Source organism: Camarhynchus parvulus, chromosome 7, assembly GCF_901933205.1.
Source record: "Camarhynchus parvulus chromosome 7, STF_HiC, whole genome shotgun sequence".
Taxonomy (NCBI): domain Eukaryota; kingdom Metazoa; phylum Chordata; class Aves; order Passeriformes; family Thraupidae; genus Camarhynchus; species Camarhynchus parvulus.
This window is the reverse complement of record NC_044577.1, coordinates 2263445-2291443: the sequence shown is the minus strand read 5'-3', so window position 1 is coordinate 2291443 and position 27999 is coordinate 2263445. Positions and strand designations below refer to the sequence as shown.

Sequence of the window (27999 nt, the reverse complement as noted above, 5' to 3'; positions counted from 1 at the left end):
TCAGGAAACCAGCAAAGAACAACATGGGTGGCTACTGAACGGTGCCTTGGTGGGCACTGCTGAGGTTCCCTGTGGGGATTGCTGCACAGGGTCAGGCGTGGAAGGATGGAGCCAGGGCTGGAACCAGGCAAGCAGGAGACGGGGCTGGGTGAAGGCTGAGCCCTGATGCCACAAGGGTGGGTGCAAACCCTTTGGATGGTCTTGGTGGAGCTCCCTTTTTCCAGCCCAGGAGCTGCCATCCCAGCACAGCACAGGCTGGATCCAGTGAAGCTGCAGTGCCTGGGAGTTTCTGCCACAGCAGAGGTTTGCACTTACCCTGTTGAGCTTCAGGCCACAAGGATTTAATTTTAAATCAAGAAACTGCTTTTGTTTCCAGCTGGGGAACCCAGACTATGGACTTACAATACTCTCTGGGATGACCACAGGAGCAATTCCTAGGCAGTTAGCAGCCTCTACTGTTAGCAAAGCCAAACAAATGTGTTACTTGCATGAGAACTCACCCTACTGCTCATAATTAAAGTGGTTTTAGCTCAGATGCTCAGGAATTGCCTAAAATGATCCAGCCTGGGTGGCCACGGAGGGGAAACTCAGCATTGGTCTGATGTCCCTGCTCCAGCTGTGAGTGATCCTCCCCACTTTGCCCACTGGGGATGGAGGGAAGGAGGGAGGGGGCTGTACAGGACAGGGACAGAACAAAAATCCTCTTCCAAAGTGACCTGCAAGAGAAAGCAACCCTCTGCCCATCCTGGTGCTCTGCTCATGGCAATGGGGCTGGTACTGATCCACTGGGATCAGTGCAGAGTTGAATATTGGAGGCAAACAAACGTCCTGGGGGAGCTGGGGGAGGCTGACACCAGGGGCCCAGGGCTGCTGCAGCCCCCAAAGGGCATCACAGGCCTGCCAAAGGATGGGGGGGTCCCAAGAGGCCCCACAATGCCATCCCTGGGTGTTTGCATGGCTTGGGGCAAAGAGCACGTGCTCACTGGGAGGGGACCAGCACGGCTCTCATCCCGCTTTGCTGCTCAGGGCAGGGAAACAAAGGACATGGCAGGGAACTGGGACCAGCATCAGGATGTGAATCCCAGCACTGGGATGCCTGGATCCCTCTGCTACCTGGGGTACCTGAATCCCTCTTCTACCTGGGCTACCCCTAGGGCATTCCATGCTCACTGTCCCTGCTCACAGCAGCCTGGAGAGAGCAGGGACAGGCACTGACAGCTTCTGCCAAGGGAGGGCTGTGTCCCTGCCCAGTCCCTGTGCTGAATGTCACACTGACACCCAGCTGCCCCTGAGGAGGTCACTCCTGCTCTGCACCTCTCTGGTCCCCTTGGCTGGCCCAGCCCCAAAGAGCTGCCCCAGCCCAAGGTCCCATTCCAGCATCCCTCATTCCAGCATCCTCCCAAGAGAACCCCTGGCCACGTGTCTGCACCCCAGTGCTCTGCTCCTCCTCCCACGGCCTCTGGCTTCCTTTCTGTCCAGGGTTTCAGGGAGAGAGGGGCTCAGGAGAAGGAAGAGTTGCAGGGAAGGCTGTGAGTGGCTTGGCTTTGCTGCTGAGGTCTCGTATCCTCACTGAAATGCGGCAGCAGGGAGGTCCCCTCTCCTCAGGACAGGTGGGTCATCACAGGCTTCTGCAGGGCACAAGAAGGAGAAACCTCAGTGTCCACACCACCCTGAGCCAGCCCAGCATCCCCTTGTCCCTTTCTAGGAGTGAGTCCCTGTCCCACCACGCAGGGAGAGGGAATTCAGAGATGTTCATCCTCTCTGGGGCTGTGACATCCCTGACCTCAGGGGTGGTGCCCGGGCGTTCCTGCCCTCACCAGGCAGCAGGGAGGGAGCTGAGGGCTCCATCAGCTCGAGGAGAACCTGGGGGAGGACAGTCTGAGGGGAAGCCAGGCCAGCAGCCCTGCCCTGGGCTGGTCCATACCGCAAAGAGCCGCTCCACCCTCCTGTTCTTGCCGTTGGGGTTCCTCTGCGTCAGCGAGCCGCGGTACGCGGAGTTGCGGTCAAAGGAGTCGTCAAAACCTGCAGGGAGGGGAGAGAGGTGGCCAGCAGCTCCTCACCCACCTCACCAGAGCTTTCAGTGACCACCAAGTCACTTGGGATGGACTGATCCCCCTCTGGCTGTGGGTTTGGATGCATCCCGGCATCCAACCGGTGGGATGGGAGCGCTTTGGTAAGGAGGAGACAGAGCTGCTGCTGCTGCTGCTGCTCAGCTCTCCAGAGCTCTTTGTGAGCTGGGTCAGCCTTCCCACACTCTGCTCTGGTGGTGCAGCAAAACCCCAGCCTGGGAGAAGCTCTCAGCTCTCCCTGCCCCAGCCTTGAGAATCTCTTAACCTGTTAATTCATCTCCTCTTCCAGCAGCTGCACCTTTTCAGGCCCAGCTTTCCAAGTCCCTGCCCTGCCAGGCAGGCAGTCAGGAGACCAAATCCAGCCCTGGCCCAGCCCAGGCACAGGATTAGGCTTGCCTGGTGATGTCTGTGCCCATTGCACATCCCTCTATCTCCTGGCAGGGGGCTGCCTTTATCTGCCTGCCCTTTGCAGGAAGGAGAGCAGATGATTCCTCCTCAGGATGAAGACAAGGGACCTTTCCACCCGCCAGCCCCAGCCTGGGGAGCAGCACTGCTAACTGTCTATGTGAATGGGGGAAATGCTGCTCTACCTCTGCAATACACAATCCTTCCCCCATTCCCTCCCTTCATCTTCCATTATCTGGAAGGAGAGCCACTCTTTCTGCCTTTAAGCTTGCGAAGAGAGATAAGAGAGAAATAGAAAAGTCATTTCCTAATGGGTCTCGCTGATGTTGGTCAGAATGAAGTGTTTGCAGTGATTGTCCCCCCACCACACCAGCTGCTGGGCCAAGTTTCAGGTCACCATCCACTCTGAAGCTCTCCCAAGCTGCTCTTTGCCCATAGCTGGGCCCTGGAGGGATTCTTGCCCCCCAGCAGCAGGGCCAAGATTCACAGAGTCATGGAATGGTTTGGGTTGAAAGGAACTTGAAATCCCCTCTTGTTCCACCCCCTGCCATGGGCATGGACACCTTCTACTAGGCCAGGTTGCTCCAAGCCCTGTCCAACTTGGCCTGGAGCACTTCCAGGGGTAGGCCATGCCATCCAGGGAAGGATACCTTCCCCAAGGTGGCCAAGCAAGGAAGAAATTGCTGTCAGAAGAGAGGATGGGCTTAGGTGAGGCTTTGAGCCCGAACAGCCCAGGGGATGAAGGCACACAGGTGTCTCCCTGGACTGTGGGGTGGCTGCAGACAAATCCTGGTTCTTGGAGGACTCAGCCACCTCAGCCTGACCTCTGCTCTCCCATCACAGCCCATGAGCACAGGGAAGGGGATTCCACTGCAGATACACAGCTGGATGCAGAGGGGGAGAGAGAGGGGAGCAGCATCCCCCAAAGCCCAGCCCAGCCCCCCACAGTGCCCATCTCCCAGGGGCAGGGTCCTGCTCCTTACTGGTGATTTCCAGGGGGCTGTTGAACTTCCTCCTGAACCTCTGCAGCCCGGGCATTGCCTGCAAGAGAAGGGCAGCAGCCTGCTGTGGCCAAGGGCTGGGAGGGCAGAGGTCTCCAGTGAGGCCACGGCTCTCTCTGATGGCAGCCCCCTGGCTGTGCCCAGGCTGAACTCTGTGCCACACACTCACTTTAATGTCATCCAGAGACTCCCCAGGGCTGCTGCTGGCAGGAGCAGGAGAATGGAGACAGGCAGCCTGTGGACAGAGGAAAGCAGAGGTGTCTCTGGGGGTGCAGGAGGAGGCAGACACCTCAGAGCACCAGGCAGCACAGGGAGAGCTGAGCCAGACAGCCCTTCCCAGCACCTGGGGCAGCAGCTACAGCTCAGGGCAGCAGGTAGATCACAGCCACCCCCCTCCATGCTCACCTGCACGCTCGATTTCTTCTTTGCCTTTTCCACAGACTTCACTGTCAGCCCTGCAGCAGACAGAGCCGCGATTCGGGATTCGATATCCGATATCTTTAGGAGGAGGAGAAAAGGCACACAGATGGCGGTTGGAGGAGCCATCAGTGCCTTTGTTTGCCATCTCTGGCTGGGCAAAGCATCTGCCAGGGTCAGGCTCTCACCTCACTCTCTGCCTGCTGCACCTGGGCAGCTGCTGAGGCCACTTTGTCCTCCAGCTCCGACAGCTCCGAGTCAGTGGTGCCGCTGTGCTGAGCCCCCTCCTCAAGCTCCTTCAGGGTCTTCTCAAGCTGGTAGGTCTTTCCAGCAGCCAGGTACACCTGAAATACAACAAAAGGAAAAATTGCATTGAAGGATTAACCTTCTTGGAGTTCTCCTCTCCTTCTGTGGCTGCAGCCCCGGACGCAGCAGCTCCTGCCACCCTTTTTTGACTGCCTTCTTGCCTCGCAGCACAGACAGTGCCAGTCAGCTCTGACACGGCTTTTCTTCTCATTTTCTCCCTTCCCTGGGCTTTTGGAGAGCAATTACCAACAGTGTGAAGCGGTGAGAGGCTCAGTGGGAACACAGGAAGGACCAAAACTCAGTGACCTGCTGGAGAGAAGCAGCAGCCAGCACTTTGTGCTGTGTGCTCAGAGGGAGAGCAGGTACCAGCTGCAAACCAGCTCAGGCTGCTGTGTCCTGTGAGGAAGAGGAGACAAACTGACTCTCCAAACCTGCTCAGTCTGTTTCAAGGGTGTCTGTGTTGCTGGGAGCAGGGTCAGAGCAGGGCAGCCTTTGCTGCCTAGAGAAGAAGGCTAAAAGGATCTATCCCAATAAAACCTCTGGTTTTACTGCCACTTGTCTCCTCCCAGGTTACTCCAAGGACACAGGTCCAAGCCAGGCAGCTCAGAAAGCATTAACACATCCCTATGCAATCCCATGAGCTGTGGCCACTGTTCTGCTGACTGATCCCAAGATCTCAGCACTGCCATGGCAATTTGTGCTCCTCCAGCCCTCTCAGCTTTCCCTGGGCTGGCCATTGTGCAAAGCTTCCTCTGCATGCACTGAGCTGCAGCCCATCCACCCAAATCACAGCACCACACTCCCAGGGGTCCCAGTGCAAACCCTAAGGCCATGAACACCCAACCTGAGCCACAGGGATTTGTTGGTGGCCCATCAGGCTCTCCCAGTGCCCTCCAAGGTGGGTGGCATGCCTTGCAGAGGAGAACAGAGTGGCCACAGACAGCTGTGGCTCAGCCAGGGTCCCTGAGGGAGTGGCAGCATGACACACACCTCCCAGGGCCATTGTCTAGCCAGCCCTGTCCCCAGCTGACAGCAAGCCCCAAGTTCACATCCTTCCCAACCTTACGAACCCCAAAACCTTCATTCATCCAACCCTCTTCCCCTGGGATGCTGTATTTGGCCAGAAAGCATCCAGGTGTTGTAGCTGCCTTACTTATAAGCTTTCCCCAGTGAGAGATGAGCCACAGAGTGGCTAAAAAATTTAGTGTCCTAAAACCCTGCTCCCCATTGCAGGGCATTCCCTACACTCAGATGGAGATCCAACTCTTCTTTGAACTGTTTCTTTGGAGCTTGGTACAGGGCACTGTGGATGCACAATGTTTCCACAGGGAATCACAGGGAATTCCTATGGGTTTATGGTGGCTAAAAGAGCTGTCAGTGCTCCAGAGTCACACGAACCTTGCAGGGGGATTGGGACAAATCCAAGGCTGTGGACTTGTCACCTGCCCCAGGCACAAGCAGCCTTAGTGAACAGAGGGGTGATGCTCATGAACCCCTCGATGAAACACACACACAGTGCTGGGGAGGAGCTGAAGGGAATGGGACACGAGTTTTGCTGGAGCAGGGACTGCTGAGATCCAACAAAGCCATGCTACAGCAGGGTGGGGACCAACTCATCACCCAGGAACCAAGGGAGGGAAAGTCACAAGACAGAACACCTTCTTTTGCTGTTGTACCATTAATCCAGACTTTTTAATCCCTCTGCTGAACATCCTTTCAGTGCTGACCTACCCCCTAACAAGAAATTTCAGGGGAGGGGGGGATTCCTTTGCATTCCCACCCTGTCACAGACATGTTTTATGAAAAATTCTTTCCTTAGGATTTTTTCTCCTGAGAAGCCGAGAGGCCTCAGGAACAAAATGTAAACAATGGTTATCTGCTGCTGTGGAATGCAACAGGTGAATCTGTGATTGGTCTCATGTGGTTGTTTCTAATTAATGGCCAATCACAGTCCAGCTGTCCAGACTGTCTCGGTCAGTCACAAGCCTTTGTTATCATTCTTTTTCTATTCTTAGCCAGCCTTCTGATGAAATTCTTTCTTCTATTCTTTTAGTATGGTTTTAATATAATATATATCATAATAAATCAGCCTTCTGAAACATGGAGTCAGATCCTCATCTCTTCCCTGGTCCTGGGACCCCTGCGAACACCACCACACCACCCGCCCTCTGCCCAAAATCTCTGGGGAGCCTTACATTTTCCTCCAGCTCCTGGTACACTTCGGCCACCTCTCTCCCACCTGGCAGGTGCCCTGCAGGGAGAGCCCAGCCCTGGCTGTGTCCATGCACCGACTCCCACACCGCCTCCTCCGTGGCGTTTATGGCTCTCAGCACTTTGGCCGTGATCTCACTCAAAGCCTGAGCCGACGACCTCTGCCAGAGCCAAAGCACAGGGAGGGAGGGAAGGAGGGAGGGAAAAAAAAACATGGATGTTGTGAAAAATGCATATTTTATGGTTGGCTTTTAGCAAATATCAAAATGAATATTATATGTGTTGTGTTAGAAAGTGATGTTGTATTAATTCTCTTAAGTAGTGTGTTAAATATAGTTTTAGGTTATAACAAAATGTTAAAATAGAAACTATGCTAGGTAGGATACTTTTTTTTTGTAAAGAAAGGACTTGCGGCAAGATAGCAGCCACAGGACACCGAAATCTTTCAGAGAAAGAGAATTTATTGCCCATTATCAGAAGAAACTAAATTCTTCCTGCCTCGAAGGCGCTGTTAGGATTCGGAGGAAGAAATTGATGGTGACCAACAGAATCCTGTGTTTGAATGGAATTTATGTATGAGGTGTATGAATATGCAACAGGTTATTGTTTTTAAGGGTTAATCCTCTGTTAACGTGCGTCCTTTTTTGGGCTCGTGCTGCCCAGAAAAAGGTAACCGGACCATCTGTAACTCTTTGTTTCTATTGTCTCATAGCGTCCCAATTCAAATTGTCCAAATTATTATTACTCTAATTGTATTACTATTTTTATAACCATTTTATTACTATTAAACTTTTAAAATTAAAAAAAAAAAAAAAGCGATTGCCGTTTTTCACAACGTTATGTTAATGTGGTGTATAAACCAGCACAAGCCAGGGGGAGAGGGACACCAGACCTCCAGGAGCTGTGGGAAGAGGGAGGAGTGGTGATTAAGGGGCTCATGAAGGGCTCTACACCAGCAGAGCTTTGGTCTCAGCCTCTGCTTCCTGCAGGATGGCTGTGACAAGAGCTCACCTCCAAAGGCTTGGAGAAGAGGTTATGGAGGGATGTTTCTCTCCCTGGAAGCACCTGAGGGCCACTGGGTTAGGCAGCAGTTAAGATCTAATTGCAGCATATTGCTTTCCACCTCAGCGGGCCTGAGCGGAGATGCAAACAACTCCTTGAGTTTGTGGCAAAAGAACAAAACCAGCCTGACCCCATAAAATGATTGCATTGCCACAATGACAGAACTTGGGGCTAATTATGTCCTCTCTTCCCACCCCAAGGAGCACTGATGGGAATAACTCCCCCTAAGTGCTGCCCTTGGCTTGATGAGGTGCTAAACACGGGTAAAAATGGCCCCAAGAAACTCATCATGTCTCTCCCAGCTGATAATTCCCTAGAAACCAAGGACATGGGGGTGACATATGTGCTGGTTGTGTTTACAGCCGCATGTATTTCCAGGCAAGCTGTCCTGCAGAGAACCAGCTAACTCAGTGCAGATGATGTTTTTATCATTTTATGGTGCCTTCATGGTACAGCAGAGTTTTTTCACATTTTCCATTAGGTTCGTGTGCTTCCATCACAGTGCTCCCCCAGTCAGAATATTTCCTCTTGACTGGAGGAAGAACCTGCCATCAAAAATCCCTCAGAATCACACAGAATCCAAACCTGGATCTGTTGCAAGTATAAGGAAAGTTGGTGCTCAACATCATCCATGCTGACAGTCTTTAACCAAGGCTGGTCCAGCTACTGCAGGCATTTCTATCTCAATACTCCTCCCTGCTTCATAGCAGGGCCTGGGGGCACAGAAAGTAAAAAATCTGGAGGATCCAGGCTTCATTTGATAAGAAACCAGAATCTTACACTGGTACCACACCAACAGTTCAGGGTTTGAGCCTCTGCCTGCTGCAGAGGCTTTCAAACACAGAAACAGAGGTTTCAAACACAGAAACCTTGGCTTGGTGAATTACCACTTATCTACACTTAATTAGAAATGGTTATTAAGATGATGCAGATTGTTCAATCTGGGAGAAGTTAAGTCTGGCTGCAGCAAGCATCTGAAAGCAGCTTTCAGGAAAAAGGAGGCAGTAAAGGATGCTGTGGGTGAGGGTCAGGAAAAAGGAGGCAGTAAAGGATTCTGTGGGTGAGGATCAGGGAAAAGGAGGCAGTAAAGGATGCTGTGGGTGAGGGTCAGGAAAAAGGAGGCAGTAAAGGATTCTGTGGGTGAGGATCAGGGAAAAGGAGGCAGTAAAGGATGCTGTGGGTGAGGGTCAGGAAAAAGGAGGCAGTAAAGGATTCTGTGGGTGAGGATCAGGGAAAAGGAGGCAGTAAAGGATGCTGTGGGTGAGGGTCAGGAAAAAGGAGGCAGTAAAGGATTCTGTGGGTGAGGATCAGGGAAAAGGAGGCAGTAAAGGATGCTGTGGGTGAGGGTCAGGAAAAAGGAGGCAGTAAAGGATTCTGTGGGTGAGGATCAGGGAAAAGGAGGCAGTAAAGGATGCTGTGGGTGAGGGTCAGGAAAAAAGAGGCAGTAAAGGATGCTGTGGGTGAGGGTCAGGAAAAAGGAGGCAGTAAAGGATTCTGTGGGTGAGGATCAGGGAAAAGGAGGCAGTAAAGGATGCTGTGGGTAAGGATCAGGAAAAATGAGGCAGTAAAGGATGCTGTGGGTGAGGAAGCTCTGCTGCTCCAGTGGCAGGGAGAGCACAGCAAGTGGTGCCCAAACCCACCAGGTTTTGTGTGGTGAGGAACAAATGGACATTAAATGGAGGCTTCATGGCACCATGCAAGCCACCACAGCATCCAAGCTTTGCAGGAGAGGAGACGGGCAGGATGGTGCCTGCTTCATTCTTTTGCCACCATTTTGGAGCAAATGCACACATCCCCCTTCCACAGCCAAGGCAGGAGGGAGGGGATGAGCAAACCTGCCCTCAGAGACCCAACAGGGAGTGCTGACCTCTCCATCAGTGCTAATATTAATAGGTATATTAATATTGCCATTGCTGCAGACCAAACAACTCACCTCCTTCAGTAAAAAAGCCAAAATCAAGTAACAATCGAGATCTGCTTGCCAAAATGAACTGCATTAACCATAAAACCATGTCAGCACAAGCTCCACCTTCTCCTGCCAGGCAGGAACTGAAGCTTACCCACTCTTGGGGGCCCTCCATCACTTAAGAATCCTCATTTAACAATTTCTTGTGGATTGAGATGATTTGAAATATCTTCATGCAGACGCATTTATTTGCATTTAGATGCATAACTTACTGTGTGTTTATCCCTAATGGATTATTTTGGAGCCTCTGCACAACTGGGGACACACTGCTGTGATCTGTCCTCCTGTCCCCATGGGTCATCCACCATGGCGTAGGGACAGGAGGCAGCACAGAGCTGGAAATGCAAGAGATGCTGATCTAGCAGAGTGGGGTCAGGGATTTAGGGATTCAGGAGCACTGACAGGTGTGGAAAAGACATTTCAGGCTGTAGCAGGTGCCTGACAAAGGCTGGTACTACCTAGTCACAGAGCTCTTCTCCCACCCCAGGGCTCTTCTCCATAGTGACTTCCAGATCCTGGGGCCACTCCTTTAGGTAGATGTGGAGGCTTTGTACCTCTCCATGACAGGCAGGAGCCTGCAAGAACTCTCAGAGGCTTTACTTTTGACTCTTGGCTGGGACTGGGGGAGCCTACAATGATAAATATCCAGATCTAACACCCTGGGACTTCCCTATCCCTTGGCATTGCTGAAGCAGACACAGACACAGCCCTGGTGGTGGTGTTGGACAGAAGGAGAGTCCCATTTTCATGGTGTAAATCCACAAAGCACTGAGAGCAGGAGGAACCATGGATGCAGCCTGGAATGATGTGGGTGGTAGGGCACAGATTACCTTTCTAACATCCCTGGTCACGGCCTCGCTGGAGGAAGTCATCTCTGGTTTCCTTGCTCTCTTCTCCTCTTCACGCTCCTCCTCGTCAGAGGAGACTTCTTTATCGCTGATGTTGCTGGCTAACTCCTCCAGCTTCCTCTTCAGCTCCTCCTCCTCAGCATCAGGGTCAGTGTGGGACTCTGGGGCCAGAGACTGGAGGAGCAGAAGAAGGGAAAGGTGTGAGAACCTCCTGTGGTGGACATGGGGCCTGCCCGGGTCCAGACAGGCTCACCAAGCAGAGGAGCTTGAGGAGTGGGACCACAGAGGGGCTTCCAAACCACCCCAGGGCACAGCAGAGCCCAGAGAGCTGTGCCCCAGCTCCTCACTGAGGAACACAAACCCCTGACCTAAAGAACCTCCACTCCCATTTTCCCCACACACAGAACCTGCTCAGTTTTCTCTGTGGAAAATTGCCTTTCCCGCATCCTTAAAAAGGTGGGCATGAGGGATTTGGGGCCAAAAATCACCACATTTTCATTAGGAGCTGGTGGCTCTGAGGGCAGAGATCACAGCAACCCAGAAACAAGGTCCACCAGGGAGAGGGAAGCAGCCATGGGAATTGCCACTCCCTGAGGTAACTTCTGGAACCTCTGGGTAACCTCATTTGGGATGAGAACCCCCACAGCAAATTTCCCTGGAGGACAGGTGGCAATTTACCACCCACCCCTGTTGTTAGGTGCAATTCATGGTAGCTGGAGAAGAATCCTGTTAAACTCCCAGGCACTGGAAGAGATCTCCAGAAGTTCCTGAACTTGTTGACCCCTGCATCAAGATGGGAATACAATTACCTGCATCATTCCTGGTGGGGTTTTGTCTGAGCTGTTTTTTAACAGCCTCCAACAGCAGCATCTGCAGCAGGCAATCTTTTTTCCCAGGCAATGTATTCCAGGGCTCTGCTATCCTTTCTGCTTTGTTCTGTAGTTAACCTCAGCCTGTCCCACAGCTGTTTGGACCCACTGCCTGTGCTCTGATTTGCCTTGGACATGGGAATAAAGTGTGGGAACCTGACACTGTGCAAACCTCTTACTCCCTTGGTCAGGATTACTGATGGAAACCCTGAATGATTAAAATTGTGGCCACCCCCTTCTGTGAATTTTAGGAAAAAAAAATGGAGAAATTGCATTGTTCCATCCATGCCTGGGGGCTTTGCCTGTAATTATCACCATCCATTCTCCTGAGCCATCAGCAGCCACAGTGGTGATGGGTTCACATGAAGGAAAAGAGTGCATAGTCTAAAATTAGAAGCCCAAAAATCAATGTTAAGCGGTCTAAGTATTCACAGGTTCTGCAGTGTTGCTCAGCTTTAACTTAATTTAGCTGCTTTCTTCCAAGTTTGATGGCATGGTAAGATCAGGGCAGCTCAGAAGAGATACAGAAATGCTCCTTGACTCAGCTCTCACAGTCACAATAACCTGGTGCCTTCCTCAGAGGCACACTTGAGTGTCCCATGATTTCAAATGAGCTGTCACAGCTCTGCAGATACAGACACCACCTAACAAAACAACTCCTGAAATTAACACTTCATGAAGTATCAGCCTGAAACCAAATTTCCCTTGTGCAGAGGGGGCAAGGAAGGCACTGGTTTGCACAGGGTCTAAATGGGCTCAATTTCCTGCAGTTTCTGCCCTGCCATGCAATGTTTTCTAAGGCACTCCATCACCTGGAAGTGGAGAAAAGCCTCCAAGGCCAAAACAGGAGTGAACTCAGAGAGCCCAGGTGGTTGTGGCACTTGGGGACAGGGTTCAGTGAAGGACGTGGCAGGGGAACGGTTGGGCTCTGTGATCTCAGAGGTCCCTTCCAACCTAAATATTTCCATGATTTTGTCTCTGCCTGCAGTGCTGGCTGCCTCTGCAGTGGGCAGGGGAAAGGAGCAGCAGAGCCCAGAGCCCATCCCTGCAGGATTCCTGCCTGGTTACCTCGTCAGGGCGTGTCAGGATTTTTTCCTCCAAGCGGTTCAGCACGCGCTCGATTGCGGACATGCGAGTGTGGAGCTCATGGATCTACAGGAAAGGGGAGAGAGAGACAGGGAGAGGGAAAAGGAGGAGAGAACAGAACAGACCAGCCACCACTGCCAGCACAGCGAGGAAACCAGCAGAGGAAAGCAAGAAGCAGGGCACCGCCACCGTGGGCAGAGTTAAAGGACATTAAAAAATAATATCTTTGAAGGAATGGCTTAAAAATGCCAATAAGCTCCAGGAGGTGCAGAGCAACCTCAAATCTGGAAAACTCCAAGCAATCCCAAGCCCCCGGCACAAGGCAGTTCCCACCAAAGCATCTGGAGCCTGTGATGCAGTGAATGTAAAACCCCACCACCAATAAAAGCACCAGCCTGTAATAAAGCCATCCAACTCATCATCGTTCCCATGCTGTCCCAAATTGAAGTCAACATCCATTTTCACTTCCTACTAACATGTTTTTCAAGCTGTAACCACCCCATCACATGCCTGCCAACACAGTGGTGGAGAGGAATCCACAAAACACAAAAAATCAGAGTAGAAAAACCTGAAAGTTTTCCCCACCACTTTGATATTTTCTGACTTCTCTGTGCGCTGATTTACCCAGATGCTCGCCCCTCTCTTCTCCCTCACTCTTCTGACTAAAAATGGGGCATGGGGAGAAGGGCAGAGAAATTAAAGATAGACAGAACCCTGGAAATCAAAGAGAAGTTACTTCCTGTGCTCAAGAACCAAGACAAACCTTTGTGGTGAGGGTGGATTTGGATTAGACATTAGGAGGGAATTGTTCTCTGTAAGGTGGGCAGGCCCTGGCACAGGGTGCCCACAGAAGCTGGGGCTGCCCCTGGATCCCTGGAAGTCTCCAAGGCCAGGTTGGACAGGGCTTGGAGCAGCCTGGGACAGTGGAAGGTGTCCCTGCCCATGGCAGAGGGGTGGAATGAGATATTTTTCAGATCCATTTAAACCAAAACATCTCTACGATCACTTTAAACATTAAAGGAAGCTTTTTTTATTTCCCTTTAGAAATTGAAGTTTTTCTTTCTTTGAAAAAACCTAAGTCTCTTTCCTTTGATCCAGACAAATAAAACATAAGTGATGGTAAATATTGCCTGTTTTATGACACTACCAGTGCATCACTGCTGTTCTGAGTGGCTTCTGCCCATTCAAAGAGGAGCAAGCAGCAAAAGCCGTAAGCAGAGGTGGTAACAAAGAGATGTGAGGGGCAGGTTTTGTTTTTGTAACAATTTCCATCCTCTCACTCAGTTTTTGTGCTTGCCAGCCTTTGATTAATTAGACCCTCACAACAGCTAGTGATGATTGCATCTGCTTAAGGGAAGATGAATATAAAAACCTGGCCCTGTGGAGAGCAGAGCTGTCATTACCACCCCGAAGTGAAAGCACCTCCAGGCAGCATTAAACTCCCTGGCAGGAAGCACTTCAGCCCATTGCTAAGAGGTTTTTCAGTCCTGTTTGAGGCCTGAGTCTTGCTCATGGCTCCCAGTGACAATGAGAAGCCTCTGACGATGGTGACAAACCAGGAGTCACCACTGCCCCATCTCCATAAGGAAGGGGTTGGGAGAGATCAGAGCCTAAAGCACGAGCTGCTGCTGATATTGATGGGTATCTACCTGCTGGAAAAAAGCTTCATTCTCCTTCCCAGTCAAGGCTGGCTTTGATGCCCCCCATTAGGGCACATCTCCAGCAGGGACTGGGTCACCCTGCACTTCTCCCAGTGTGACAAAGGCTGGCAAAGTGTGCTCTGCACTAAAACATTTAAGGGGAAATAAGCTTAAAGCACAGTCCAGAACATCAGGAAGGGGAAACTACCCCTTGCTGCTGAGGAGGGAGGACTGGTTACTCTACCCAAGCCTCTAACAGAAGCTTTTTGTAAAGAAGAGGAGCCAGACAGCATCAAAGCTTTGGGAATCCAGAACCACTGAGCTCCCTTGAGGTACAGCAGGATGGCTTCTGGGGAGAAACTTGGTAAATTGGAGCTATTCCTTGTGGCTTGGTCCTGTTGCTACCTGACTTTTAAAAACCTGAAGGCAAAGACCCTCACAGTTACCAACTCAGGGCTTCTTTTTGCGTCTCATAAGTGATTTTTAAAATAGAGTTTTTCTTTTTTTAAAGTTTTACTCTTGAACCTTCAGCTCCTGGAGTCACAGGAACAGGGAAGAGCCCCTGGTTTAGCTAGAGCTGGGTGAGGAGCAGGCGGGGTGGGAGGATGGTTGCTGGCTGTAAACACATCAGCAGCACAAAGGGCACAGAGGATGGGGAGCTATTTCAGCTAATTAGCAACGCTGCCACAAGAGCAAATGGGGGTAAAGTGGCACTGAGAAGATGCCTCGTAACCATTAGGGTGACAGGGCTCCACACCACTGGGTGTGAGGGAACAACCCACAGCCCCATGTGGGATGTGGGAGCTTTCCCAGCTCCTGGAGGAAGTCGTGGGAGGTGTTGGTAGGAATTTGGGCCCATTTGCCCACTGAAAAGCATGGTGCACATTTCATGCCTAACACAGCGTGGCCTCATTAAGGACACCCAGTCCAGGGTTCTCCCATTTACTGCTGGCTGAGGAAGGAATGGCATTTGCTAATTAAAACATGTGCCCACAGAAGGAAATGGCAAAGAGCAGCTTTGCCTACCCAGGCACATGAAGTGTGGTGCTGAGGTGTGACAGACATGTTTTATGAAAAATCCTTTCCTTAGGATTTTTTCCTCCTGAGAAGCCGAGAGGCCTCAGGAACAAAATGTAAACAATGGTTATCTGCTGCTGTGGGATGCAACAGGTGGATCTGTGATTGGTCTCATGTGGTTGTTTCTAATTAATGGCCAATCACAGTGAGCTGGCTCAGACTCTCTGTCCAAGCCACAAGCCTTTATTATCATTCCTTCTTTTGCTATTCTTAGCTAGCCTTCTGATGAAATCCTTTCTTCTATTCTTTTAGTACAGTTCTAATGTAACATATATCATAAAATAATAAATCAAGCCTTCTGAAACATGGAGTCAGATCCTCATCTCTTCCCTCATCCTAAGACCCCTGTGAACACCGTCACACTGAGGGATGGTTGTGGTCACAGGTCTCACACTGATTGCCCAAAGAGGGCTCCAGGACATGCCAAATTACCAGCTGTGAGACTGGAAAGTGATTCTGCCCCTGCATCTGCAGCCAAACACCACCCTGCATTTTGCTGCTCATGAAGTCTGAGGAACCAGATCAGCTTTACCATCCTCACCGCCCACCACTGGCAAAGGGAGCACCAGGAACAGCAGGTCCTTGCTTGGCAATTAAAACACAAGCTTAGATCCTGTCTGACACCTTTCTTTAGGCTGTTCCCCCGATTACCATCACTCAGGAGAGGAGGTATGTGACAGGTCATCCTGACCCACTCCTACCGAGGCAGGAACACACTGCAGAGGATGAGAAGGATCTTGGTGCTTATTAAACACCCATCTCCAGACCTCCATCTGCTTATTAAGCACTGGCACATTCTATTTAAGCAAGCCTTTCTGGAGGCACAATAACCCACAAGTAACTCAGATTAATAAGGACAAGCTGGAAAATGAGCAGCAACAAGGCCAGGTCTGTTATTGTGATGGCAGCACGGGCCATGGAAGCACCAACCAGTGCTGCTTTTCTTTGTGCTGTGACTGGGAAAGCAAATCCCAGCTGGCCACTGCTGCTTCTCTTCTCCCTTGAAACACCCTGCACCTCAGAGGCAACGAGAGGGACGTGGCCAGGGGCTGGGTGCCAGCAGGGGCTGTTGGGTACCTGGTTGGAGGAGTGGCTGATGTTCTCCTGGGAGGAGGCTCTGTTCCTGCGCTTGCTGGGCTGGGCTGGGAGCTGGGCTCCCCTCAGCTCCTCGTCGGATGTGTCCATGTCGGCCGAGTACCGCGCCCGGGGCGGCTCGTTCCAGGGCGTGCCTTGGGGAGGGAAAGGGACAAGGCAGTCACAGGGGTGCCTTGGGTTTGAGTTTTTCTGTTTTTCACATTCTGTGCTGCTCTAGTGTGTAGTTCTGAGCTTCATATTAGGGCATGGTGAGCTCTCTTCACAGAGCAGGGAGACAAAACAATTCCTTCTCTAGCTGGAGAGCAAGGGCAAATGATCCAAATCTCAGGCCCAAGAGCACAAACAACAGTGTGGAATGAAGAGAGAAAAACAAGAAGGATGGGACTTCATAACCTAAAGCTGTAACTGGACAATTAACTCCAATACGCAAATGAATCACAACTTATAAAAGTGAGAGATCTCACAACCAGTCATCCATTTTGTGACCATTTTGGTTCATCTTGGGTGCAGCCCTGGCTGGGCTCTTGTGCTGCCCAAGGTGTAACCATTGAGGCCTTTTAATAAATCCCTGCTTTATTCTTTAACTCTGTCTGGCCTCTGCTCTAGGTCAGCCTTCACAGGGCATCAACACCCCTGAGTTCCTCCCTGGGCATTGGCCCCATCCTTAAGACAAGTAAATAATGAGGCATTTTCCCAGATCAGACTTCCTACCCTTTGGCAGGAGGTGCTTCTGCAAGCCAGACCAAGTTTAAGGTCTAAGTTTAAGCCTTGGGCCAGGCTGCAAGCCCCACACTCTGTGCCCACACAGCACCAAGCACAGCAGGTCCCACACAGGGCACGAGGAGCACCATCCTTGCTGTCATGCCCTGAACAGCCTCACCAAAAACCACCACTGCCTTCCCAGTTTTGTGGGAGCCCAGGTTTGGATCTTGCCCTTTGTGCACTGCCCAGGTGCTGGAAGATGGTCAGGCTAGAGAGGTACCAGCCTAGGATGGAGCATTTAAAAAGAGTGGAAAGTCTCCTGTGTAAAGGAGAATTTAAAATGAGGCAAAAACAATGTGAGAAAATGGAATTAACATGCCAGGGGACCTTGCTGCTGTGATGCTCCAGCAGGACTTGAAATGGGAATTTAAACAGCCGTGTTAAGGTCTACCCAGCCTTCCCAAATGTCCTGAAAATACAGCCAGGCCACACAGAAGGACATATTCTACATTTGCATATGCACAAGCCAATATCCAACCCTCCTGGCTCTGCCATCCCTGCAGGGAAAACAGAGGTTGTAAAAGGCAAATTCTGCCTCTTATAGACTCACAAACCCACAGATCATTTAGCCTACCCATGCACCCTGCCCAGCTACAAGGATGCCACTTAGCAACCTCCAGTTCTTGTCCAAGTCCCCTAAAAACTCAAAGCTTTCTGCAGCCACAAGGTCCTTTGCTAAGGAGCTGAATTCCTCTGCCTGCAGCAGGAAACACATCCCATTGTTTCTAGCACTGGATTGTATCTAGTTTCTGCCCTGGAAATCACCAGCAGGTATGAAAGGATGGACACCTGAGGAGCAACCCCTTTGGCTTTGCTGGGAGAAAATCAGCCCCATTACAACTAAATAACATCAGCAAGATTCTTTCCTAAGGAAAATCCCTTTTGCAGATGGATAACTCGTGTTGACCCTCTTAGTGGCTTTGAGGTTGTCCAGGAAAAAAACAACCCAAAGATGTTTCCACTTTGTTCCAACACCTGCAGCCACTTGTCCCAAGAGGATTCGAGAGGAAGCTGGCCAAGGGCACCCACCAGGCTTTGGGTTTCTCTCCAGGCTCCTCCTCCGCGCGTTGACGGTGAGCCGAACCTCGGTGCTGAAGTGCTGCTCCGGAGCGCTCGCCCCCGGCTCCTGCAGCACGTGGTGGAACACCAGGTCTGCATCCCTGATCCTGGACTCCTGGGAGACATCTTCAGCTGAGGCGGGGAAATCTGGGAAGGACTGAGAGTTGAGGATGCTGCTGAGCAGCGGCCCACGGAGATTACACTGGTGTCACCCCCACCCCATCAGTAGCGCTGCCTCCAGCTCAGGGGCCCCCAGAGGAAGAACAATGTGGAGCTGTGGCTGCCCCTGGATCCCTGGAAGCATCCAAGGCCAGGGTGGGAGGGTTTGGAGCAACCTGGGATAGTGGAAGGAGGTGGAATGAGATGATTTTTACAGTCTCTCCAACCCAACTTGTTCTATGATTCTACGACTCCTTGTCCCTCCTGACCTCCACTAAGAGCTCCTCTCTTCATTCTTCAATATATGCATGGATTGACCTTTTATAATGCCAGTTATATTTAAATAAAATAGAAAAGTTCCTAATAATCCCATTTAAAGGCTTTGCCTGGCTGCTGAACCCTGAGCAATACTTCCCATCACTGCCAGGGGGCACTGGTAATTTTTACAAGCACAGAGTTCCTTCAGCCGGGCTGCAACACCCTCTGATCTTTTAAAACACCATCCCTTTCTACCTATTCAAACAGCCACCACCTCAAATAATCTGTAATCCATAAACCCAATTTGACAGAGGCCAGCCCTCACACTGAATTCTGCTGCAAAAAAGAGGGGGAAAAGACAAACAAAAAGAGGGATATAATTATTTCCCCCAAATTATATAATTTTGTGTGGAATTGTGCGTATTTATTTGTTTAAGTTGTTACAGATCTCAGCACATCCTATTTCTACCCAAGAATAGTTTAATCAGAGCATTTTTTTAAAAAGGAGCTGTTTAATGCTTTAAAAGTGCAGTTTCAAACCATTGTCCACTGAGAGCAAGGAAATCTGCAGGGACAGGGCCAGAGAACCTCCTGCTGTCTCATCTTAGCATTCATCCTCACTTGGATCAGATGTCCTGCTCCTGACTTGGCCTGAGGCAAAGGACTTCAATTGGAAGAAGAGATCACAAGCAGCGATGAGGATCTGGCCCATTGCCTCCCAACACCAGCTGAAGGAGCTCTGAGGCTGAAGGAGCAGTGGTAGCAAGCAAGGAGAAGGAGGAAGAAAGGAAAGGAACCCCCCAGGAGTGTCCCAGTACCTGGAAAGCATCCGGGCTGCTGGCTGCTGGAGAGAGCTGCACAGACTGGCGGCGAGACTGAGCAGAGTAATCCGAGTCCAGTTCGAAATCAAAGGGGTGCACAGACAGCAGCCGCTTTGTCTTGCACATCTTTAGCACACAAAGTGCAAGAAAGGCAAATTCAGTGTCAGACAGAGTTCACCTTGAGGAAAGGGGGAGGGAGGACCTTTCTCTCCTTAGTTTGCCCTGCTTTTTGCAGAGGGAATTTGGGCCTGATGCTGTCGTGCTTGAAGGGAGCCAGGTAGAGCGTGTGCTCATGCTAAAGGCAAGGAAAAGTGGGTTCCTGATTTCCACAGCCTCTGTAAGCAGGGTGAGAAGCTCTCTCGTGGTTTATGAAGGCACTCTGGGAAAGCTGGGCCAGGTTACAGCTCAGAGAGAGACCCAGGTGATGCTTTTGAGCCCTGAAGCATCACCCTGTCTTTAGAGGGAGGATGTTGCAGGCAGATGTCTGAATATTTGAGAGGTCATTAGTAAAAAAACCCCAAGCAGGTGGGTGTCATAGACACACTTTATGAAAAATCCTTTCGTTAGGATCTTTTCTCCTGAGAAGCTGAGAGACCTCAGAAACAAAATGTAAACAAAAATTATCTGCTGCTGTGGAATGCAACAGGTGGGTCTGTGATTGGTCTCGTGTGGTTGTTTCTAATTAATGGTCAATCACAGCCAGCTGGCTCAGACTGCCTGGTCAGTCACAAGATTTTATTATAATTCCATTCCTTTCTATTCCTTGCTAGCCTTCTGATGAAATCCTTTCTTCTATTCTTTTAGTAAAGTTTTAATATAATATATATCATAAAATAATAAATCAGCCTTCTGAAACACGGAGTCAAGATTCTCATCTCTTCCCTCGTCCTGGGACCCCCGTGAACACCACCACAGGTGGGTTCTCATTATACAGGTGAGAGTTGGGACTTTCATATTAATTGGTGACATTCATAGTGTTAGGAATGGGTCTTTTTTCCAGAGCACAAGTATTTATGATGCTACTGACATAATAAATATTTATGATGTTTCTGACATGGTTGTTTTTAAACTAAGTGGGAGAGGAGCTTATCTCAGAGGAGAAAAACAGAGGGAAAGGTCCATTTCTGAAAGTGGCACAGAAAGCCACCACCACCATCACCAGGGCAGGCCAGGGGCACAGAGTGAGGCTGTGGCAGCTCCAGAACCAAACACTCACCCTGCTGTAGCGCTCTGCTTCAGCCCCACGAAGGACATTGTCTTCCTCATCGCTGTCATCCCCAGGGTCACAGCTGCTGAGCAGCTGGCACTCTCCTGCAGGAGACACAGGCAGCAGGTGAGTCCCCACCCTGGGGGTCACACCAGTACCTGCAGGTGAGGCCATGCTTCTTACACAGGGCGAAAAAGCCCAGATTAGAAGTAACTCTCCCAATTTTTTTTTTTTTTTTTCTGCTGGCCTCTCCTTGCTTCCCCTGCCAGATGTGCACCATCACAGATGTGGAGGTGAAGGGCCACCTGCACCACAGAGAGCACTCCAAGGTCCACCTGGGTGACTCCAGTGCTTGAAGGCTCAGGAGCTATTCCTGATTCCCATCAGCTCTTCTGTTTATCCATGACCCACTGCTTTGAGATGATGAGTGCTTGCAAAGTTCAAGTGTGGCATGTAACTAAAAGTCCTCTCATATCCAAATCTACCCTTGGAGACCCCAGATGTACCACAATGCAGGGGTTGAGCACTACAGTCCATCTCCACTGCAGTGGAGGAATGTTTTCCCTGGTCTGACCACTCCAGATCTCTCCAGAAGTGGCCACAGCTGGGAGGGGGTGTGAAGACATAAAAATTTTGGAAACCTTGCTTGAACTGCAAGCCCCCTGCTGCAATCCCCTTTTTTACTTACTATTAATGTCTGGCAGGCTATAAACTCTGTCATGAAGACCTAAACAAAGAGAAAAATGGTGGGAAAAAGGAATAATCACATTTTCTTCCTGTTCCTGGAGCAGAGAGCAAGCCTCAGAGCCATGGCTAACTGGAATTCTCATTCTCTAGCCCTCACAAGAAACAATGGTTAAAAAAGCTCTTTAGAGACAACAAAACAGGCACTTGGAGGTGGAACTTGACTTTTAAAAGTCAAAGAGCTGCTCGCCACAGCTTTCCCAGGCTGATGCAACATGCCTGGGAGCTGCAGGGGAAGGCACAGCCAACTGCAGATGGCCAGAGATACATCCCAGGAGGAGATCCTTGCTTGCTCAAGGGTCAAGGCCAATTCACTGGTGTTAATGAAGTAATAAACAACAAAATCATTTCCCTTTGAAAAAGGCATCAGAATCTCAATTTAAAGCAGCCCAAGGCACTGTTACCCTCATGCTTGGTTGGGTTTTTGTGTGCTCTGATGCATTTTCTGTCCAAACAATGCATGGATTGTCTCTCAGTCCATTAATTTTTTTTGCTGCTATTTCTGCCATGAGTGGCCTGGCTAAAAGAGTGATTGGAGCAGTTGAATCAGGTCATGTCAATGGCATGTGTGCAAACTTTTCTGTGGCTCCTCAAGATGGGAATAAACTCCACACTGACTTCCAAAAGAAATAGGCCAAGGAGTGGGAGCTCTATGAATAACAACTAGGAGCTGGTTAGTAATAATGCTATATTAATATAATCATATATTTATGTATTCTTGGACCAAAATCAGAAATATGGAAGGTCCACAAAGCTCTGAAGAAAACAGTTATGGTGACACGTAGCTCACTAATTTTGGCACAGTTTTGTCAGTGGCAGGGGATAATGAGGTTGGTTGTAAAAATCATCAGGTCTTGGGGGAAAAAAAAATGAGGGCTGGCTTTATCCTGCAGGTTAAACTAGGGTCAATTCCACAAGCTCTGTGATGAAAAGACCAAAAATAAAGGAAAAAATAGAGCTGCAAATTTACATACTTACAAACCGCAGGACGTGGGACTTTGAAAATTAAACATGAGGCATTAGGGAATTTTTTCATTGAAAGGGTGGTCATGGAACAACAATCCTTGGAAGTGTTCAAAAACACATGGATCTGGCACCTGGGGATGTGGTTTAATGGTGGTCATGGTAGTACTGGGTTGGACTGGATGATCCAGAGGTGTTTTCCAACTGTAATGATCTTACATTCTCCAGCCTGTGGTAAAAACTTTAAACTTAACAGTAGAAAAACCCTCAAGAACACCTGCTCTGAGTCTGAATGAACAACCCTGAACCTCTGCTTCCTCCCTGGGACATTTTGACCATTCTTGGTACCCCACAACCCTCAGAGCAGCACCACCACTGCTGTGGTGCGGCACAGATTCCCCAGGAGCAGCAGAGGCCATTCCTCACCCAGAAAGGCAGAGTTGAGCCCCTGGGCTGGCTGCAGCCTGCCATAGAGGGACTGCAGCACTTTGGCACTTCCAAACCTCTTGAAGCGGGAGCGCACGTGTTCGTAGTACCACTCCAGGGAGCCGATCTTCACGATCCTGCCCAAAGAGAGGAGGCACCCCAGGTCAGCAGGCCCTCACCCAAAAATCTCTGTCTTAACAAAAACACACCATGCTTTCATCTAAAAGGATGCTGAGTTTGGGCAAGTCTTGCTGAGCCTCATCACCTTGTCCCTCAGAGCAGAGCAGTGAGGAGTGGTGTTGCCATGGCTGATATGGGGTCTGGAATGCTTGAACATATATGTTGGTGACAGGGGCACTGGGATTGAGTGTTCCCTCAGTTCCTGACATACTGTCACATGCTGGAGGGCAGGAATGACACCCAGAGGGGCCGTGACAGCCTTGAGACATGGGGCTGTGAGAAACTCATGTGGCTCAACAAGGCCAAGTGCAAGGTCCTGCCCCTGGGTTGGAGCAATCCCAAGTGAATGTACAGGCTGGGCGGAGAATGGATTGGGAACAGCTCTGGGGAGGAGGACTTGGGGGTGCAGGAGGGTGAGACTGTTGATAAGAGCCAGAAATGTGCACTGATCAGTGCTGGGCTGATCCCCAGTGTGGGCAGCAGGGGAGGTGGGAATTCTGCCTCTCTGCCCCAGTCAGGTAAGACCCCACCTGCAGAGCTGCCTCCAGCTCTGGGGCCCCCCAAAAAATGATGTGGAGCTGCTGGAATGAGACCAGAGGAGGCCACAAAGGTGCTCTGAGGACTGGAGCCCCTCTGCTCTGGAGCCAGGATGGGAGAGCTAGAGGCGCTCACCTGGAGAAGGGAAAGCTCTGGGGAGACCTTAGAGTGTGTCTAAAGGGGCTCCAGGAGAGCTGGGGAGGGACTTGAGACAACGGCTTGGAGTGACAGGACAAGGGGGAATGGCTTCCCACTGCCAGAGGGCAGGGTTAGATGGGATATAGGGAAGGAATTCTTCCCTGTGAGGGTGAGAACCACCCTGCGATTCCCCGAGGAGCAGCACCTGGAGAGGCGGCAGGGATCGCAGACCCAGCCCTGCTCCTTCTTGTGGTAGCGGCTGCAGTTCTTGCAGGTGTAGAAGCGGCAGTCCAGGCACTGCCTTTTGCTGTTCAGCAGGAACTTGAAGGGCTGCAGGCAGTGCACACAGTGAGTCTCGTTCAGGTGGGACTGACTGGTCAGGAACTCCCTCTTGCTGCTCTCCTGGTCGATCTTGCATTTCAGCTCCCTGTAGGAAACACCCCCCCAAAAGCAGGAACTTGAGTTTGTTGCTGTCTCACTGCAAACCCTCACATGGCAAAGCCTATCATGCCACAATCATTTCAGGAACGATTTTCCAGGGAACGCTGCAAGTCTGCAGCTTGTGGAAACAGCTGTAGGGCAAATCCAATAAATGACATATCACGAGTTAATAAGCTAACAACAAAGTGGGCTCCAGATTCAGGATGAGTAACTGGAGCTTAATGTTTGATTTAATTTAATATTAGAACCATAGAATATTCTGAGTTGGACAGGACCCACAAGGATCATTAACAAAAAAAAAGTGATTGTGCCAAAACCTGTCCTGTTTGTTTCACAGGGTGTTGATCATTAATGCCAGGAACCTTGGGAGAGCAGCTTTTCTCAAACCCTGTGGCTGTATCCCAACATGACACAATCTTCAAGCCTGGAGTCCTGCAGGGAATTAAAATCTTTCTGGAATTCTTCGTTTAAAAAAAAAAGGGAGGGGGGAAGAAAGAAGAAAAGAAATCTGGGATTAAAAAGGATTAAAATTCAGCAGAGAACTTTATAAAGTTATGTGCAACAAGGTTCTGGCTGTTCAGAGGATGCAGCAGGAGGAGAGGCTTGTGACAATCCCGTGAAAGGGAAGCCCTTTCCAAGAGCACCTTCACCTGCAGTGCATCCCTGCAGGTTCCTTCACTCTCCAGACCTGGCTGCCAGAGGAGATCCCCATGGGAAGCAGTGTCTGCATGAGGCTGAGGCCCCAGCAGCAGCTGGGGACAGCTGAGATGCCTGCCAGGCCGGTGGGGCACCCTGCACTGCCCAAAAGCTCTCTGTTTGCTGCCCGTGCCACGCACCGCCTCAGGCATGTTTGCCTTTGGGGCCACGGCTGAAAGGAAAATGTTTGACTTGTAGGGAAGGTCCTAGAAAGTTGTTTTCTCTCTAGACAGGATTAGGAAGCTGTGTTTTCCAGAGCAGAAGTCAGCTTGGGTTAAAACCCTCAAGCAATCAGGTCTGGAGGCTGCTCCAGGATCACAGTGTGGAGCACGAGGCACTGGTGATGCTCCCAGTGCCTGACTGACGCTGGGGTGACCACAACAGGAGCTGGGCTGACCACAGCAGGAGCCTGGCTGGCCCTGGGAGCAGTGGTGAGACTGGCAGTGGGAAGGGCAGGCATCTCAAGCAAGATAATCTCTGTTTAACCTAATCAGTTTGCACATTAGGGCTCAGCTTTTGATTTATTTTTTTTTTCAAGGAAGAATTTTCTGGCCAGCTGGCAGCCAGCGCACCATAAGACACATTTTTTGGTGTCACTCCCTCTGCTTGTGGTCGCACAGGAGTGACACCAACTTGCATTTGCATCTGGGAGGTGTTAAAACCAGCATAAAGACAGAAAACTGGGCACCTGGCTTGTATAATCTGCTGTTCACCATCCCAGCAGTGATTTGTTCAAAGTGGTGCAAATGTCCCAGCAGTGAATTTAAGTGACTTCTGAAAAGAAGCCCTCAAACAGAAAACCCTTGGGTTGGACTCTGTACTCCTTTTCCACTCCCGTGCTAACGCTGTAGCCAGCAGGATCCAATCTTTTTTACTGGAACTGCTTTTTCTGGTTCCCAGAGACCGGTTGGATCCCTTCAGCTCTCCTCCCTCACCCACCAGACCTGCCAAAGGAAGGAAGAGTCTCAGCCAAACCAGTTTAAAACCCGCAGGAACCGCATGCCTCTCGTCTCCTCTTGCTGGCAGGAGCAGCAGCCAGCCCCTTCCCTGCTCTGCTCACAGCAGGATGAATAAATCTGTGCTGTTGAGATGCCAGCTGCAGCAGGGTTGGACCTACAGAGCCCCAGGAGAGATGCAGGGAGCCATCCCCCAAAAATGGGGTTGTGGGCATGGAAAGAATCAGGGAGAAACACCTCAAAATGGGCGTTATTTAATTTTTGGGGCAAAGCATTGCCCTCACATGCCTGTACAGCTTGTAGCCAGCTGAAGCCTTTGTCCCTTGTTGGTAAATAGCTTCTGCCAAAACCAAAATACAGAGAAGCAGCAAAAAGGGAAGAAAAAGACCGAGCTGGGGAGGGGGTGGACAGGACATTTCTTCAAGGCTGGCAGGTTGAGACAAGCCCGGTGAATAGAAAAGTAAATGAATAGAAAAGTAAATGAGGCTGGTCAGAGCACAGAGTGAATGGCTGCAGGGTCTCACACAATGTCACATCATGTCCCAGCTTGTTGCAGGCAGAAAATTCTTGTGTAGCTCCATGTCCAGCACTCAGGAATGTGGCATACTTTCCCAGGCTGGTGGTCTGGTCTGTTGCAGAAATTATTCAGGAAGTACAGAAATTTCTGTAGTTCAGAATGCTTAATTGCCAGCCCTCTGCAGGGCACGATTAAAGAAGAAAATAAAAATAAGAAACTAGGGGAAATGATCCTTAGGAGGAGAGACAGCAGCTGGGAAGGAGCATCCCAAGACCTTCCCCCCATCCTGCATCTCCCAGAGCATGGAACTCAATTTGGAAGCTTTCTGGGCAGCAGAGGGGACCCAGATAAGCCAGTCTGGCGCCAAGGTCGAGTAAAGAAGGAATTCACCTCGCCCAATTCTTTGCTGCAGGGCACAGCAATGTGGGTCTCCACCTCCTCCCTCCAGGCTGAGCTCAGATGCATCACAAGGGAGACATTCTCCCTTTGCAGGGTGATAATTTTTTTAAATACCCCTGTCTGATCTCCTTCCTGCTCTTCAGAGCCACCAGCAGAGGAAGGCAGTAGATGATGATATTGAATTATCTCTGCCTCCCACGCAGGCTGTTTTTTCTTAGGCAAAAAAAGTAATCAGGGGGATGAAAAATACACAGCTGAGAGTTTCATGTGGCCAATGGTGTAAATGGAGAGGGTCCCACGACTGGAAGGTTTTGGGGGATGCAGATATCCCAAACCAAGGATAGCTATCACTCCTCACCCTTCCTTTTGGATCTGATAGAGGAACTAATGAGCTCCTGCTCTCCAGGCATTATCGTGGTATCAGCACCAGCCCTGGCACACAAAATTCAGAGCTGGGAGGGTCTGAGGGCTCAGTGGGAGTGCAGCACAGCCCAAACCCAGTCTGAGAGCATGGGCCATCCCTCTGGGATAATGAGAACTTGGCCAGACCCCGAAGAGGGTCACTGCAGCTTCTTGAAATATGTTAAGGCGTTATTAAGCTCAGCATCTGATGTAGTTCATTAACAAAACCTGAATCCTTATGATTTCTCATGCCCAACATTTAATCTGATCTGACAGAACATTTTTTAAATAACATTTTCATCCAACACCCTGAAGTTCACAGAATTTGCTGCTCCAGTGACTTTTCAACCTTTTCCTAATCTGTAGACCCCTAAAATCTTTCCAGGACAGCACAGCCCTGGTATTGCATATTTAAGGCTACTAAAATAGGTTTACTAGTAGAAGTAGGTTTCTCCTATTCCTCTCAGTTATTTTTCCGGGATTCTTCAGGGATCTGAGGACTCCCAGGACCCATCACATGAAGCAGAACCAAGGGAGCCGAATCCCATCCTCTGCTCCCGGGTGAAGCCTCCCCTGGCGAGCCCCACCAGCCTCCAGCCTCACGGAGGCATTTCCTGGTATTTGTCCCCATAAAGCGCGGCGGTGTCACCGATCCGCATCGCTGCCGGTGGCACGGCGCCAGTTCGCACCTTGGCTGCCCGAATGCGTCACCTTGCCGCTGATAACGTAATCTATTAACCGCGTTCGACCTCCACAGCCCGCTCTCCCGCCGTCCCTCCTCGCCCACACCTCAGCAGGTTGTTTCATCCCTGCAGCCCACGAGGTCCTGGCTGGTTTGCCCCCAACTCAGGGACGGGAGAGCAGATACTCACTCCAGCCGCTCCTCCTCTTTTTTCCGCAGATCAAAGTCCCGTTGAACGACTTCCCAAACATGCTTGGCTTCTTCATCGGTGAGCTTGGAGAGGTCCAGCTTCCTGCCCATCTCGACGAAGCCGCTCCCGTTACTCGCTCCCCCCGAGCGCTCGCTGTCCCGCACGATGCCGGGATGATGCTGTCGGAGGGGCAAGGAGAGCCCGGCCCCACCTCCGCGGCTGCCCATATAAGCGGGCAGGGGCAGAGCTGCGGGCAGGCCAGCCGGCTCCTGCCAGCGCCGCAGCCGCTCTGCCGGCCAAGCCTGGCCGCCAAGCAGGGCTGGCACGGCGCCTATCGCGGCGGGGACTCCGGCAGGGCCGCCCTGCCTTCCCCCAGGGTCCTGCCCGCAGCTGCACACCTCGCCCGCCTG

General features: G+C 50.7%; 1 protein-coding gene across 4 annotated transcripts; it reads right to left on the bottom strand.

Moving 5' to 3' along the window:
• Window position 1: 1 nt before the first annotated feature.
• On the bottom strand, window positions 2–27997 carry MLPH (melanophilin). 4 transcript variants are annotated; one of them, XM_030952327.1, is made up of 17 exons: window positions 27590–27997; window positions 23512–23733; window positions 22452–22588; window positions 21007–21045; window positions 20328–20422; window positions 19109–19237; window positions 17844–18030; window positions 16035–16186; window positions 12223–12306; window positions 10268–10459; window positions 6394–6570; window positions 4081–4236; window positions 3881–3973; window positions 3645–3710; window positions 3458–3515; window positions 1925–2022; window positions 2–1628 (listed from the first exon to the last, which is right to left on the bottom strand). In XM_030952327.1, the coding sequence occupies exons 1-17, from the start codon at window positions 27814–27816 to the stop codon at window positions 1602–1604; spliced, it is 2139 nt and encodes a 712-aa protein (XP_030808187.1). In that variant the 5' UTR covers window positions 27817–27997; the 3' UTR covers window positions 2–1601. The 4 variants fall into 4 exon arrangements, with proteins under 4 accessions (XP_030808187.1, XP_030808189.1, XP_030808188.1 ...); XM_030952329.1 differs by lacking the exon at window positions 6394–6570; XM_030952328.1 differs by lacking the exon at window positions 12223–12306.
• Window positions 27998–27999: the final 2 nt, after the last annotated feature.

What these genes read in the sequence shown, in the direction of transcription:
- MLPH (XM_030952327.1), bottom strand. Translation starts at nt 27,816, where the DNA reads ATGGGCAGCCGCGGAGGTGGGGCCGGGCTCTCCTTGCCCCTCCGACAG. An exon ending in TAGCCTGCCAGACATTAATA is followed by an intron (nt 20,423 to 21,006) that starts GTAAGTAAAAAA and finishes TGTCTCCTGCAG; the next exon opens with GAGAGTGCCAGCTGCTCAGC. An exon ending in TCCTGACACGCCCTGACGAG is followed by an intron (nt 10,460 to 12,222) that starts GTAACCAGGCAG and finishes CTGCTCCTCCAG; the next exon opens with TCTCTGGCCCCAGAGTCCCA.